The 16,217-nt window shown below is 37.1% G+C and overlaps 3 protein-coding genes across 5 annotated transcripts; 1 reads left to right on the top strand and 2 right to left on the bottom strand.

Moving 5' to 3' along the window:
• Window positions 1–501: 501 nt before the first annotated feature.
• On the bottom strand, window positions 502–8,076 carry tat (tyrosine aminotransferase). Its single transcript, XM_043264185.1, has 12 exons — window positions 7,921–8,076; window positions 6,937–7,227; window positions 6,687–6,791; window positions 6,458–6,525; window positions 6,208–6,366; window positions 5,088–5,226; window positions 4,957–5,009; window positions 2,850–3,002; window positions 2,637–2,765; window positions 2,470–2,553; window positions 1,508–1,606; window positions 502–1,415 (listed from the first exon to the last, which is right to left on the bottom strand). The coding sequence occupies exons 2-12, from the start codon at window positions 7,190–7,192 to the stop codon at window positions 1,275–1,277; spliced, it is 1,386 nt and encodes a 461-aa protein (XP_043120120.1). The 5' UTR covers window positions 7,193–7,227; window positions 7,921–8,076; the 3' UTR covers window positions 502–1,274.
• A 738-nt stretch (window positions 8,077–8,814) lies between these two features.
• On the bottom strand, window positions 8,815–14,414 carry LOC122362508. Its single transcript, XM_043263982.1, has 7 exons — window positions 13,985–14,414; window positions 13,501–13,724; window positions 13,040–13,138; window positions 12,711–12,812; window positions 12,506–12,619; window positions 11,949–12,054; window positions 8,815–11,564 (listed from the first exon to the last, which is right to left on the bottom strand). Exons 1-7 carry the CDS (start codon window positions 14,130–14,132, stop codon window positions 10,531–10,533), a joined length of 1,827 nt encoding a protein of 608 aa, XP_043119917.1. The 5' UTR covers window positions 14,133–14,414; the 3' UTR covers window positions 8,815–10,530.
• A 327-nt stretch (window positions 14,415–14,741) lies between these two features.
• zgc:112052 (protein C19orf12 homolog) lies at window positions 14,742–16,174 on the top strand. 3 transcript variants are annotated; one of them, XM_043216709.1, is made up of 3 exons: window positions 14,742–14,880; window positions 15,082–15,241; window positions 15,335–16,174. In XM_043216709.1, exons 2-3 carry the CDS (start codon window positions 15,082–15,084, stop codon window positions 15,598–15,600), a joined length of 426 nt encoding a protein of 141 aa, XP_043072644.1. In that variant the 5' UTR covers window positions 14,742–14,880; the 3' UTR covers window positions 15,601–16,174. The 3 variants fall into 3 exon arrangements, with proteins under 3 accessions (XP_043072644.1, XP_043072642.1, XP_043072641.1); XM_043216707.1 differs by having other exon boundaries at window positions 15,078–15,241; XM_043216706.1 differs by having other exon boundaries at window positions 15,057–15,241.
• Window positions 16,175–16,217: the final 43 nt, after the last annotated feature.

The following is a 16,217-nucleotide window of genomic DNA, read 5'->3' as shown; positions in this document are numbered from 1 at the left end:
GCCTAACTTAGTCATGTGATACAACTGATAATGATATTTAAGCGTAACACATAAAAAGAGTCTGAATCAACAAGAAATATCAGAGAACTAGGAGCTGGGAATGGAGGAGGGCTATAAAAAAAAAGATGCTGTATAATATAGAATAAAACTTATATTGGAACGCTGTGATAGGTGTCATATTCCTATAGCTATCCGCTGAGAGTCGGCTGATACAGGTTTGACTCACGTGACCTGCCAGAACTAATGCTATGTTTGTATATATGTCTTTATATACTTCTGTGACCAAGTGTAAATGGAAAAGTTTTAACCAACTGTGTCAAGAGATCAGAGAGAAAAAAATATTTGTACCTCCTAGTGTTTATAATAAATTATTAATCCATTGCAACCTTTATCAAAATAACTTACCCTGACTCTTGCAACGACAACTCCGATGATGTGTTTACCTGCGTGAGGGCAGGAACAGTTCTAACTATCATCCGATCAATAACCTAATAGACAGAATCAAGAGCAGAAACATTTATTCTTTGCCAGTCATGCAGGTTTTTTGTTGTTGCTTTGTTGCTACTGTGTCAGTTTTTTATATATTAAGAAAGTAAAAGAGTAACACTAGTAAAAAGAAGTCCTTTTCCTCTCTTTTTTTGGGGGGGAAATGAAATCCACCTACACTTTCCTCCTCCCCTTTCTGTAAAATTGTTTCTAATAATAATAATAATACACATTGGTGCTTAAAGACATATTGAGATACAATTTTATTTAAATAGTTTCTGAGGTGTAACGATTAAAAGCAAAATAATAATAATAAAAAAAAAAAACTTTAGATGTCATATATGTGCCATATATGTCATTTTCAACTCTCAAAATGGTTCGGCATGCAAATTACAAAATATTCTATTCCTAAAATGTCACATAATGGATAAATACTTCACATCATGCAGGATACACATGAAATGGCTTTATGGTTTGGTCCCAAGACTTCCCAAACTTGCCACGATGTCTGTTACAGTGTAAGAAAAAAAAAATACTTCATATAATATTTTACAATAATGCAAAATTGTATATTCATTCAATAACCCTCAAACTACCCTCCCACCCTTCCCTATATAATACTAGCCATAATACATATAAAAATATAAATATAATGTTTGCATTAAACTGGGTTTCCAAAAAGGGATGATGTCCTCTCTTCGTTTTATTCTTCAGCTTCATACACCATTTTGCTTCACCCTTTGACCTTTCCTTTCCTTTTTTGACCTTCTGTTCTCTGTCTGTTTCTTTCACTGGTCCAATTCGTGGCTGTCTTGGCTCCGAGGCCGATAGTGACGTGCACAAAATTCTCTGATCCGAATGCATGCCTCAATCATCATTTCCTCTGGGACGGTTACCACAATTCGGAAGAAGTCTGGATATTCAAATGCCTGCAGAAAGAAATAACAAAGGTATCAGAATGGATGCAATCTTTGTGACAAATAATAGATATAAGGTAAGATAAGGGAGATGAATAATTCACCGTAGCGGGCAAACAGAACACAGACTGCTCAGTGACCAGCCGTTCAGTGAACTCCACATCATTCTGGAAATCTGGGAAGTGTTCCATCTCGATCCCCACCTGAGGATGAGCCAGCATAAAATACGTTTACCCTCTGCTAACTTGCAACTTTGCACTTTTTGCAAACATACTCATCCCAAATATGGACATCCTGATGAGCAAATGTGCCAAGCATGACTAAGTACGATCAGGCCATTTAAAGAGAGAGTTCACCCAAAAATGAACATTCTGACATTATTTCCTCAAACTCGAGAAATTTTAAAAAGCACCAGAAAAATGTCTGTATCATTTTAAATCTGATCGTTTCATTGAATTATTTGATCCAGTTACAAAAAATACTGATCACATATATTTTCTAGATGCATATCATTGATCTTATTTTGAATAATTTATTAAAAATAAACGTTTACACTGCATTATGTTTTATAATGTACTTTAATACTGAGGTGCAGATAACTGTGCAAATGCTATTTGCACTTAAATAATGCTGCTATTTTTAATTAGTGTAAATAGCATCTATGCTAAGAAAGTATTCTATTTTCACTTAGTGTAAATAGCATATCACTAAAAAAGGCTGCTATTTTCACCTGGTGTAAATAGACTCTAGCCGCTGCCTTTCTTTTATTTGTTTTGACCTCATACTTCTTTAATAAACAAATCTATTAAAAATATGGTAAAAGATTTCAGTAATGTAGTCCACTTAAGCCCCACATTTTCCTACAATTGGCTGCAAGCTCACATTCAGATCTGCAGCCATGTAATCAACAACTTACGGCAAATAGAAGGAAGGGTCTTTTTTGTCATTTTGTAGTATATGACAGAAATGCAACTTCTGATTAAAATACCCGTTTTGTTTGAGCTAATGAACAATGCTTCATTTTAATCCACTATTATAATTATATTATACACAAAATGCCATTTACCATAATGTACATGGCTCCTGATGGCATCACTGGATTCAGCCCAGGGACAGTTGATAACTCTGAGTAACATATCTCTGAGTTGGACTGAAAAGGGACATAAAAACTGTGTTATTGTCAGAGTCAGATGTTGAATCAAGCTTTTCTCTCCGAAGCTCTTATCGTCTCACCTTAAGGAAACTGATGGTGCCTTGGTAGAACTCCGGTGGCGTCTCATTCAAAATGCTCTCTAATGCTCCCTGAACTACAGTACAGGGTCCCAAAATACGCTGGCTGAGTTTCACAAGTCCCTCTCGAATCTAGAGTGAATATTAGCGTTATTGATATTCCTTTTTTTCGTGAGGTATTTCGTTTTCAGTTGCAGGTGAGTGGCTGATACTTACTCCGGCTCCAAATATGTCATTACGATCATGGATGAGGATCCAGCCCATCCTCCAGCCGGGAACCAACCAGCGCTTGGCAAGACCACCACAGGACAGAATGGGCACGTCACTGCTGAGAGGTGCCAAAGGCTGAAAATCACAGCCCGGGAATACCTGGGGAACAACAGACAGACACTCATTACAAAAACTACATTTTTCTTGAAACATATAATATAATATATAGTGCTGTCAAAGGATTAATTGCAATTAAACAGTTTTAATTTACATATTTTTATTTATATATGTATGTGTGCTATGTCTGTTTATTATGTGTATATAAATACAAACACATGCATGTATATATTTAAGAAAAAATATGTTTATGTATAAAATATATGTATAATATAAATATATACATGTAAACACACACATATTTTCAAAATATACGCTGTATGCGTGTGTATTTATTTATACTACAGAGTAGACACATATATCATGTAAATAAAATATTTTTGACAGCACTAATGATATAATTTAATAATCTCTGTATAATGCAAGATGGATGATCTTTCAAAGGTTTGGAGTCTGTAAGTTTTTTTTTCATGTTTTTCAAAAAAATAAATATGTTCACCAAAGCTACATTTATCTAATTACAAAAAACAATAATAGTGTAAAATATTGTTACAATTCATTGTAATAATACAATACAATGATACAATACAATTTCAGTTTACAGCAGCCATTACTCCAGTGTTTAATGAGTGTCACGAGACCCTTCAGAAATCATTCTAATATGTGTATTTGTTGCTCATTCTGCTTTTTTAGGAGAAAGGATTAAACTGAACAGAACTGGCCAGTAAATGACTGTAAAGATAATATGTTAGCTGCGTTCTAGAACCTTCAGCATGCTGTTACCATCATGTTGGAAGGAGGAGCATTATGTAAGTTTAGGAATGGGGAAATAAGAAAGTTACAAGGGTAGTGAAAGAGAGAGAGTGCTCCTTGCTTGGTGCTATTTTGTGGTTGTTCGCCTGGCTCTAATTACGATTATGGCTTCATGTCTGGTCGATGGATCCGCCCCATCTCCCATTGGCTAAGATACGGCAATTTGCGATGCTGGCGCTATTTCACAAGCTTAAATGTGGAAGTATGTTTTGTTGCTGTTGTTTTTAACAGGGTCCAGACAGTGAGGCCACATGGGGTGCTCAATACTGTACCAGATGGAGCTCAAAAACACATCCAGCCAGTCAAAACTTCTACCTGCAATGAAACGAGGGGGCCGCTCCTCACCCAACCTTCTCTATCGCCTCAATTACGTCAAGCTTCATGCATGTGCCAAACCAAAAACATATGTGACGAGAAGTGCAAAGTCATTGAGGTGTGCTCAAGCCGCTCACTGTCAGCTTACAGCCCCAACTGATTTATTGGGTTACAAACACCTCAGCACCCAAACCGTATTAAGTTAAAAAAAACAACAGAATTTTAAATAAATAAGTTCACTTTTGGCAACTACTGTCCAGAGTTGTGGACCCAATGCCCTCTGCTCTGTCTTTCACTGTCCTTCATGACCTAAAACTCAGAATGCTTTCCAACATTCATTCACTCCACACAACTCTAATCCCTTCAGTGCTGATGTGGTTTCCACTGCTAAACAAGGCTGAGCTGAGCCAGGGAAACAAACGCACGCCACCCAACAGAAAGATGTTCCCTACAATCGCAGTAAACTTTAATGTAGTTCCAAGGAAAGGGGAGAACCACTATGGGTTCCTCAGAAACCCTTTAATGACTAGTTCTTCAAAGAGCCATTTTTTAAGTGTGAAGAACGTCTGAAGAACCTTATCTTTAATATGTGCAGTGGAAATATTCGGTAGTTCTTCCTGGAACCATAGGTGCCAATGTAAGAACCTCTAATTTTAGGAGTGTTAAAAGGTCGAAAGTGTCTTGCAAGTAAGCCAGACTCAGTTAAGTCATTTAACAGGGGTCACTGGTGAGTATAGAGTGTGAACTCCATAAAAGACCACTGAGGTCCACTTGACCTTTGGATGCCTCATTAAAGTTAGTTGAAAGTGGACAGAGTTTGGAAATGCAAAAGTAAATGCAAGTGTTTCCGTATTCAACGTGAGCTCACCATGTCACCGTAGATCTCATCAGCAAGGATAGGGATGCAGTTTCTCGATGCCACTAGATCACATAAAACATTATCAGATCAGAATTTCTGTGCATAAACATTCCGGATATATTATCTGAGTAAGTATTCACCGGAAAGAATCTTATGCTGGTGTTCTCTGGTGAACACAGAGCCGCATGGATTGGATGGGTTGTTGACAATCAGACAGGCTGTTTTGTCATCGATCAGACTCTCCAGGTGCTGAAGATCAATCTCCCAGGACTTCTCCGGCTTAAAGGATTCAAATACAACATAATAGACATATTTCAAAAAGTTTGAAAAAAACTAATCTTAGGCAAGGATTAGTCAAGAGGTAAAACAGGGGATTACATAAGTGCTTAAGAAGATTAAAAAGCATCCATATATTGCCTGTGTTGAATTACAAATTTATAAAAGGTTAAACACAGCTTCCACTATGAAAGTATATTGTAATTTACGATATCAGCGCAGGAAGTCCAAGCCCTGAGACAGTAATCTTTTGTCTTTCAGTTACTGAACATCTGGCAGGTTTTCCCAAGTTCAGCGTGAATGCTAATCAAAAGGTACAACTGTGTCTTTTGTTTATAGCACCTATGCATTTAAATGACACTTGGATGCTCTCCACCTCTATGTACTCCTCCCCCTTGAAACATATAAACTTCACTGTGCTAGGTTTTAGTTCGATTTTCTTCTTGAATATTTTCCTGTAGATTGCTTGACGATTCTCTTAAATATTTCTTGAAGACTTCTTGCACATGACTACAGCAACAAAATAAAAACGAACTCCTGCTTTACCAAGAATCACCTGGTCTCTTCTTAAAAGAAGCTAAAAAAGTTTCCAACATCTGCATGAAATAAAATTATTCCTATTTTAGTTCAGTTAAGATCTGTAATACTTATCTTTATGCTGTAACCTGAGCTTTATTTTTCTGTGTTATTTGCATGTGCGTGTTTATGGTTGCTTCTGTTCATCATTCCCAGATGTGGACCATGTATTGTAAGAATGACGCAGCAATTTTCCCTATCCACTCCACAGACCATCAACTAGACTTTTATGGCCCCAAACCCGCCCCATCTCATCTCATCTCACTTACCATATTGTAACAGAAAGGCTGTGCTCTACTTGTATTTTGCACTTCGTATTTTGTCTTCTGACTCCATACTAAGCCGAGGTGATGGACTTTGTCTTTTTGACTGACACACTCACGCTATCAGTGTGATTTATTTACTCACCAGCAGATTGTAGTGCTTGACTTGGATGCCCATAGACACTGCCAGCGTCTTATAGAGAGAGAATCCAGGACGTGGAACTAAGATATTGTCCCCCGGGTTACACAACACGCTGATGGCCAGCTCTATAGCCTGGCTGCAGCCACTGGTCAAGATCACATCCTACAGATTTAACAGATTTTTTTTTTTTTTACTCCTCATCAACTTACAAAAACATTATATAAAAAAATGACAAATGATGGATGTGACGCACTTTGCCTTCCAGTGGGGCTTCCGGACAGCTGTAGAAGTTTGCAACAGCTTCTCTGCTCTTTTGGTAACCTGTACATTTTTTTCCAACATGCACATTATTTTCAGGACGAGCAATTCTAACACATTTTGTCAGAGTGAAAATGCAAGGTCATAATATTTAATCGTTGCAAACCAAATGAGGCAAATAATTTCTCTCAAAATTCCAGCATCTTTTAATTAAGTAGACTTACCTACTGAGGGAGCATAGCCATTGTATTTGTGTGAGTCTATGGCCTCCTTCATTGCCTGTAACACAGTGTCATCTGTTGGCAAGTTCCCAAACACAGTTGGGTCACCTAGTGGAAAACCAAGTCCAAAACAAACATTTACATTAAATCGCTCAGCGAAAAGGAATAGTTTGCATTTGCAACCTATTTGATAACCTACGTGCGATGAGTGAAAGAAGGATAAAATAAAAAAGCCATTTGATGCATAACTTACCAATGGACAGAGCAATCATGGGTTTCTCGGGGTTGGGAGTGAGTTTCATCCCGTCCACTATGGCTCGGATGGGGTTGAGTGTTTTTTTGGACATCTCTGATGGTCTGACGCTCCATCTCTGCCTGAGACTCTTCAGTTTGGCAGGGTTCACGCTCACATGAGTCCGCACACTCACATGATGCACGCCGTTCCCGTTCATAAAGTTTCCGTTGATGCCATTGTTCTGAGCTCCGTTCATTTTCACTACAAAAGACATTTTCTTGATCTATGCGCTCCTGAACAAGATGATGTCTGGAGAATTAAAAAGACGACATCGATTGAGCAAAAAAAATATGCTGACTGATATATAAATATTTTGTTTAGGCTCTTTGGCTAAACGCAAAATTTTCAGATTTTTTAAAAATTCGTTCAATGGCAGTAGCCCGGACTAAGACTCGCGCGAGCACGACCTGAAGCGGTAACCATAGCAACAGTATTTGCAATTAGGATCAGCGCGACAGTAACCTGCATTACAAAAAAAAGTAGCCAAATTTTTCTTTTCTAAGTTATAGATTTACACCTCGCAAATAAAAAAAAGCATTTTAATAAAGTGCGTAAAGAAAGTTGTCCGCTATCTAATTAAAAAGGTAAAATAAAGCTTTGCGTGGGATAATTCTGACAGAAATGTAAACAACGTTAAATAAAACGCCGCAATGCAAATAAGAAAAGTGCAGGCAAATAAATTACGTTACATAGCAAAAACACTAGTATTCAGATTAATGTAGAATTACGTAATGTAATAGGCTATTGTCTAACATCAAATTAAATATCTATTCTAAAATAGATTGTGGAAAAATGATTGTGGAAATGTATTATAAAAATATAAAAATATGCAAATCATACAGGCTATCCCAAAATAAAAATATTTATTTTAGACATTAAACAAATAAAACCCCAAATGCATGAGCTAGTAAGCAATATACAGTGTAAATACTTTATAAATACCTTATTAAGTTTGTTATTATAACAAATCACGCTCCAGTGGCTGGGGATGAGATAAATAGGTAAATATGTGCATAGAATGATTAAGTCGGTTCATAGACCGGCTTTATACAGAACCCCCCAAAATGGGTGTTGAACCTTGCCCATATTTTCATTGGTTGAGACTGAGGGCAGTACACAACTCCCCTGTTACATCATAAGTCTAAAATTCTATAGTTTTGGGGTTGAACCTCATCCTCCTCTTTCTAGAAACGGCAGATGCCCAAGCACGCGATCTGTGCGTAAAAGCGCGAGGAGAGCAAACACTCATGCCCTCTCCAAAACATCACGCATATGGCGCTCCGTTGTTTTTAGAGACACTTTCCGTCTCTCAGGTTTATTGCTGTATCATCCTCTCACCTCAGTCTATTTTAATCGCTATTTTATTAGGCGCACTGTTTACAGGGCACGTTTATAATTGAGAGAAACACTGCACAAGCACACGAGCATCATTTGGGGAGTATTATCCACATTATGTAATGAGAACGAAAGAGGCTGGTCTCTACATCTTTCAAAGGTTAAGCTCACGTTTTTGCGTGGGATGGAGTTATTTTATTGGTGCTATCCCTGTTACTATTGGCCATTCTGCTATTATACAAGTAAAATGCTTAAGTCTGTGAAACGCCTTTTGACAATTATCCCAAATATGGAAAATCAAATGCTTGGGGTCTCTCACAATCACACAAAACAATCTAAATCAAGTCGTTCATGACTTGTTTTCTACGAAATGGACATCTGTAAAACAGATTGTTAGTTTTGTTTTTGTTTTTTCAGCGAATCCAAAAACACGATTTGAAAATTCCCAATTCTGTGTTAACTGCAAAAAAAAAAAGAGCGACAAGTTTCATTTTTCATTCTTGTTTCACAGTATAATGAAAGGACAACTACAGGAGGTAAAAAACGACCAAATAATGACCATCATTTTGGGTGAACTATTGCTTTAATAAAAGTCATGCGGCTTTAAAATAAATAAGAAAATGAAAGGCTGTCACTTGGATGATTTATGTAACTCTTTCAAGCTCAAACAATCATCATCCAAAACACCTAATGACATTAGATGACATTTTTTATACGTGATATGAACGAGTGCGCTCTATCTGATGCAATAACGACAAAGAAGTTTGCAATAACATCAAGTCAAATTTACACTCAAGTCAGGTAAACAAAAGACAGAATGGAGTTTTACAGAGTAATAACCTTGAACTTCAAACTCACAACTCTCTTTCATGTTTTTGTTCTTGGCATAACCACTTATTTAAGAAACAAGCACGTACACAAGTAGCGCTGAATTAGTGAGCCTAAGATTAACCTTAAAACATTTCTGACCTGATGTTCTATATAACTGAAAGAAGGTTCAGTACAACCTAATGCTGGGTGTGCTTCACACAAAGTCAGAAAACTTACATCATAATCCAAAATGTCTGTCCTTACATAACCTTCTAGGTCGATCAAAGAAAGCATGTCAACATGTATCCACTAAAACACGCCATGCAGAGACCCAGAGATAACCCTGACCCACCATACGCATCACAAAACCAACAGTACACAGCGTTCCACACTAGAAAGCATGTTATGCACTAACACTTTAGGGCAATGAAGGCTAAAATGTCTGATTACAAAACATACAGGCCACATATAGTTTGGCGTTGACCTTCAAAACTTTAAGGCAAGTTTACCTTTCTGAGGTAAACTAAGAGGTAAAAAAAGCTGCATAGTTTCCCAACCCTAATGTGAGTTTATTCAAACATCCGAAGTAAATGTTTGAGTATTTACGCATTTAAAAACATGCCGAAGACCACGTTCGCTGGCACCTTTTTATCGTTTTCTGATTTCTGGCTTGTAATCGGGGTCATGAATCTTCTCAGTATAAATCAGAATACAGTGCATTTACATCAAATAACACGTATTGATAATCTTCAGGCTCTTGTTCTATTAAAATGGATAAAATATGCTTAGTCTGTTTAAGCCACTTGGACATTATGAAGAAGCTTAGGACAGTTTGGGATTGTGTTCATCGGTTCAGCTTGGTTTGGCGAAGACAATAGTGTCTAAAATCTGTCTTGCATTGATTCCTAAAGTGACATGTTGTTTTGAATCTGTGGATTGAGATGAAGGAGCAACTGGTTTCTTTGAAGACACTGGTGAAAGACTGAGCATTTGATAAACGATGAGGTAAAATAAGATGAAAAGCAGCAATTTTCTTCATCTAAATTGTCACAGGCTTTGTGTGAATCCATGGCTCTTGCACATTATTCCTTGGTGAATCTATTAAGGCACGGTTGAGGTCGAAGCCACTTGGACTGCATGAGGATTTGACTGTTGGATTAAGATTAAGGAGCAACTGGTTTCTTTGAAAATGCTGAGCTGCTGACCATCAAGAGCTTAAAGCAATTTGACCTGCATGAGGTACAGTGATGAGGTAAAACTGGTTTAAAAAGCGGCATATTTTCCCAACCCTATTGCGTGTTCATTCAAATATCCAAAGCAAACTCTAAAATAGATGTTTGAGTAGCTATGCATCTAAAAAAACATGAATAATATATTTCTATCTTTTTGATGTTGTCTGCTTTAGTATTAGTCAGGCTTGTAATCAGGGTCATCAGAGTCTGAATCTGAGTCTTCTGAGTATGAATCAGAATACAATGCATTTACATCAAATAACATGTATTGATCGTCTTCAGGTTCTAGTTCTCTTTCTAAAATGTCACAGGTTCTGTATGAATCCATGGCTCTGGCACATTCTTCCTTGCTTAGTCTATTAAGGCACACTTGAGGTTGAAGCCACTTGGACTGCATTAGGAAGCTTTGACTCTCTAAGGACAGTTTCAAAATGTGTTTATCAGTTCTGCTTGGTTCAGCAAAGACAGCGGTGGCAAAAAACTGTCCTGCATTGACTGCAAGTTGCTTTGAGGCTGCGGACTGCGATGAGCAGGGCTGTTGGAGAACTGAGGGTGAAAGAGCATCTGGATTCGTTGAGGACACTGGTGAAAGACTGGCCTGCTGGATGCAGGACAGTGAAATGTTTGTGGAGGATGAATCTGCGTTAGAAGACAACGAGTGCTGGTTTGGAGATCCTTGAGGTTGTGATGTATACGGGAGAAGAGGTGGAGTGCTCTGGGTTGATGTGGGAGTGCATTCTGCTTGTATGGCTTCTCCTTCAAGTTCTTCAGAACATTCCTGAAGGATGCTCCTCATTTTTTTGCCATGCCAAGAGCAGATCTGCTCTGGAAAAACAGGCTCACTTTCCTTCTGTTCTGGTTCAGATTGAGTTTTCTCCTGCCTGTGCCTCCCAACCAGAAGAGACTGGCTGAAATCACTCTGATCTATATCAGAATCCGACAACTGCGTAGATGTAACAATTACTCTATCATCACAAATCTTCTCCTGAGGTAAAATGGTTTCTGTGTTTCTATTCTGCCACAAGCCCTGAGAACCTTTTGTGCTGGTTTGTGAGAGTCGATCCTTTTTTGTGGTGTTCTGAGATGGCCTCAAAAATACACAGAGGGTACCACTGGATGGTTTAACTACTTCAGCTTCCCTTTGTACCTCACAAGGATTTAAAAGTGATGGTGAGAGACTGTCAGCAAGGCTCTGATTTGTTGCTACAGCTGTCAAATAGAAAAAAATGAGGATGAAAATAAAGAACGGCACAACGTTTGTTTCAATCAAACTGAATTCATTCCAATTCATTAATATGTATGTAGTGTTTACATGAACACTAAATACAATGATCACTTTATGTGTCAGCTTCAAATCAGAATAGATTTTTTCAGTTTCCTGCTGTTTGCGCACAATGATTCTCCTACACTGTTTTAAACAGAATTTATGTTTTTCCATTTCTGGATAAACATGTTAACCCGCCATGCTGCTTATATTTATCACGCTGCCCTCAATCTGATTACTAATGGATCATTGTGTGCATGTAAACATAGCCAATGTGTGTCATTTCAAAGCTGTTATGGCAAATTCAGACACAAAATCACGTTTCTTACCGCAATGCAGGAGTCTCTTCAGAATTGTGGCTACAGATGCACTATCCCTTGAAAGTAATTTTTTTAGTATCTTTTCTCCCTTCCCATATGAACGGGACTTCAGTACCTGGAAACAAATGTGGATATAACAGAATAACATATCAATACTAGTCTGAATATGTTAATATCATAACGTGTTCAAAGAAAGGCAATAAAGAATTTATCATGCTAATACAAACGAAATGTATATACTGAACGTATTCAGTCTTTCTTTTGTTTCCTTAGTTTACAGTGAATTTTTAAAACCCTCTGAAGACCTTATTTACAATTAAACTGATTATAAAACATTTAAACGCCTTGTGGGAACTCTGACTATACATTTAGTCATTATTTTAATGTGTATTTAGTTGTTGGAATTTTGTAACCTGTTTAATTATCTGTTGAAAAAAACTTTATTTTAAGCATTTTTTTTAAACAGTCTTTTTGTTCAGAAAAAAAAACAGTAATGCCCTTCTTAAAAAGCAGAAAATAAATAGAAAGTGCAGCTACTTTAGACACAAAAGCTTATAAACACTTGCCTGTTCAATACACGATGGTTGTGGCAGGACTTTATCTAGCTCTCCTAAATAATGTGCAAGTCTCTCCTCCAGCTTCTGTGCATAGCGTTCACCATATTGCTCCTCCAATAAATCCTGTAAAGTTAAAGATTTGAGGATCTGGAACTGATGCGAACTAGTGCTGATATAAGTAATGTACCAATCAAAGTGTTTTTTTCCCACTAACCCGAATGTAAGTCTCACGCACATCCCTGTCTCTGGTCAGAACATGAGCAAAGGACTTGAAATCTTTCTGGTTTTTCTGCATCAGATCCATGTTCCTACGGCTCTATATAGACGCACGGTTTAAACAAAATGAAAGAAAAGTTGACAAATAAATAATGCTTCTATTTTAAGGCATTATTTACACCAATACAGACAATACAATACAGTAATGACCCCTAGTCAAATATTAATATGCCTCAACAAGAACCCATACATCACACAGTACATTTAAAAATACTTTGCCCGTTTATGTATTTACGGTGGCACCTGGTGGAAGAACATCATACTTACACATTTGTGATACTCTGGAAGGCTTCTAGGGAAAAAGTTTTCAATCTTTTCAGAGATTTGATCAGTGCTTCGGTCATTCCACAACATCCACATGATAACCTAAAAAATAAAAACGCTAATGAATTGTAAAGCAGTGATGTAATGCCAAACAAATTCATACTTTTATGATTGTATTTCATAAAAATTAAGGAAAGAACTTTGCTTCATTTAATTTAACAATGCAATGAGATTTTTGCCTTTGGGAAAAAATAAGTTTATTACAAAGTACATTCTCGTTGATATTTCCTATTTTCTCTCTGAAGGACTACATTTTTATTTTTTGTACTGATTGAGGTGTCTTTTGATTATCGACTTGTATTTTCCCTTTCATTTCATAGTATGTTCTTTAATAGAATAGAATTATTATGTATAATCACAAGTTGGTTGACTTATGTATTTTATTAAAGAAAACACTGCTTTACCAGAGTCTGCAGACCAAACATGATCTTCATGTGTTTGATCGGAGTCACTAGTCTTGGCACAAGTGTGTACGTAACATCCAAAAACTCAGTTACTCTCTCAAAGTGCTTGATGTCTCTGGTCTGCATGATCCTCCAGACCTCTGCTGCCACCACACGGATTCTGCATGGCTCTTCAAGGGTCAGAAGATGCCAGTCACCTTCTAGCCATAATGGGGGTCCTAGAACTGAAAGAGGTTAAAGTTGATTAGATCTTTCATGCATTCATTTCAGTATAGTTTAAGTTAGATCTATTATTGACAACTGTGCAGTTATATATGTCAATAAAGTAACATTATAACAGTTTAATAACATAAGAAGGCACGCTTGATTTAATAGTTTGTAATGCAATGCAAGAGATATGCAAGAAATACTTGAAAAAACCACAATCTGATGAAAAAATGTTGAAACAGGTTTGTTTGGACTATTAAAAGACTGCGAAAAACACCTTCTAAGACCTCCATCATCCGTTTAGTCCATGCATATTCAATGATCCACAATGGTAAAGCAGGAATAAGGTGAGCACAGGCTTTTTCCAACCAAAAGTTTTCACTCATTCCAGCCAAAGCAGCAGTTTCAATCTGTAACACTGTCATGATATCCAGGCATCAGTTGCTTTCAGTGCAGAGCATCTCTTAAGAGCTACTGCATGCAGGAAACATCCAATCATTGATGATGATGAGCTCTATTTAAATGTCAAATGTTTAGGCATGTCCGGACACGTTTAGGAAGTGAATGACGGAACAATCTACTTTCACTTATAGAACATCAAAGTGAGATTAATCTCGGAATAATTAAATCTCGTTCGACATTACATCGACTGCATGAACTACTCATAGTGTCAGTGTAAATATTCGTTGCGGGAAAAGAGAAATTGTTGACGGTGCTGTTTTAAAAAAAGCACAGCTGAAGGAGCTTTTCAAAATAAGAGAACCGCCTCACACTCACACACACACACACACACACACACACACACACACACACACACACACACATATATATATATATATATATATATATATATATATATATATATATATATATATATATATATATATATATATATATACGCTCTTACCATTTCATATATTTAAATAATCATTATTTAAGTAAGACAGGTTTTGAGCAAAGTTCACTTTACAAACGCGCAAAAAAAAAGTTCTTTTATTTTGAAAAATATGTTTCCAGCTTCACGCTTGAAAAAACCATGACATAGCGCTTGTTGGCGTGATGTGTTGACTCCTGGAGGTTTAATAGTTGACTTGAGTCGCCAAGTCTCCAAATGATTGGTGCCATTAATTTGGTTTTATATTGTTAATAGGGAATCTAAAGTTGCCTTTAAAGGTAAGTGTACGGTGCATATATTTTAATGTGTTATTTAGACACATCGCATACATTAAATGTGTCCTAATTAAATATATTTATGTGTGTATGATTAATTTGTTTGCACGTCACTCATAATATAGCCACACTTTGTGTATTTCTACAAATCACTGAATAATTGCGTTTTAACTTTACAGTTGTATTGTAATATTTCCAAGCAAGATGCCGCCACGCGTTGATGACGTAATGAAGCTGTGCTGTGAACTGTCCGCAAACCAGCAAGTAAAAACCGCGGTAAAGCAGTCTGGAAAAGGAGCAGCGGCCGCTGGTGGTTTGGCTTTTGCAGGAGGCTTAATAGGGGGTCCACTGGGAATTGCCGTGGGCAAGTCCATTCATGCCTTATATAGAGCATACAACCTTATATATACACTGTAATATTGTGTCTCTCTTACCTGCTCTTTCGTCTGTTTCTAAGGTGGGGCCGTTGGTGGACTGATTGGATGCTGGATGACAAGCGGACAGTTTAAACCTCTTCCTCAGGTCATCATGGAACTGACACCTGACCAGCAGCGCAGACTCTACGAAGATATTGCCACCGTTTTAGGCTCAATAACATGGACCGATGTGGCACAGCTGACTGCCCTTGTTATGGGAAATGCCACACTACAGCAACAAGTGACCGCTGCTCTTTTGAGCTACATACAAAAGGAACTTCAAGCCGAAGTGCATTACGTAGACTGACGTGACCTTGTTTTTAATGAGAAACGACATTTCAAACCATTATAGTCATGTGTCATACGGGTTGATTGGATGCTTGAGTACGGTAGTTGAAACTGGTGTACAGCATATTAGTATTGTATAAAAATGTTTTTAACTATATATGGTACATCTGAATATGTGATATCTTGTTTTCTCCACAGGATAAATTGAGTTTTTTTTTTTTTTTTTTTAATCTTACGATTATGACTCTCTCGCAATTTAGAGTTTATATAAATGCAATTGTTATAAAAAAAGAATCATACGGGGTTAAAAAATAGACTACAAAATCGTGAGAAATTTCTAATGGAAAAAGCAAACTAGCAATTATGATAAAAAAATACATCCTGATTGGTGAGATGAAGATGGTGACTGAATTATATTTCACATTTTTTCCCCATCCCAGAAACAAGCTTCCCTATGAATCTGACGCAATATCTATTCTTTGCAAGGCGCAGCTCGTTTTCAGAAAGATTATACATTGTTGATTATATGTGAATGATATTGTTGAATGCCTTTTTAAAAATATTTAATTAAACACTTTATTTATGGTCTGAAAGAACGGTGTTTGTTAATTTGTTACCAAGATAGGGATGCCCAGT

The sequence above is a fragment of the Puntigrus tetrazona genome, chromosome 18 (genome assembly GCF_018831695.1).
Source record: "Puntigrus tetrazona isolate hp1 chromosome 18, ASM1883169v1, whole genome shotgun sequence".
Lineage (NCBI taxonomy): Eukaryota > Metazoa > Chordata > Actinopteri > Cypriniformes > Cyprinidae > Puntigrus > Puntigrus tetrazona.
The sequence above is the reverse complement of the archived record's forward strand: the minus strand, read 5'-3'. Positions and strand labels throughout refer to the sequence as shown.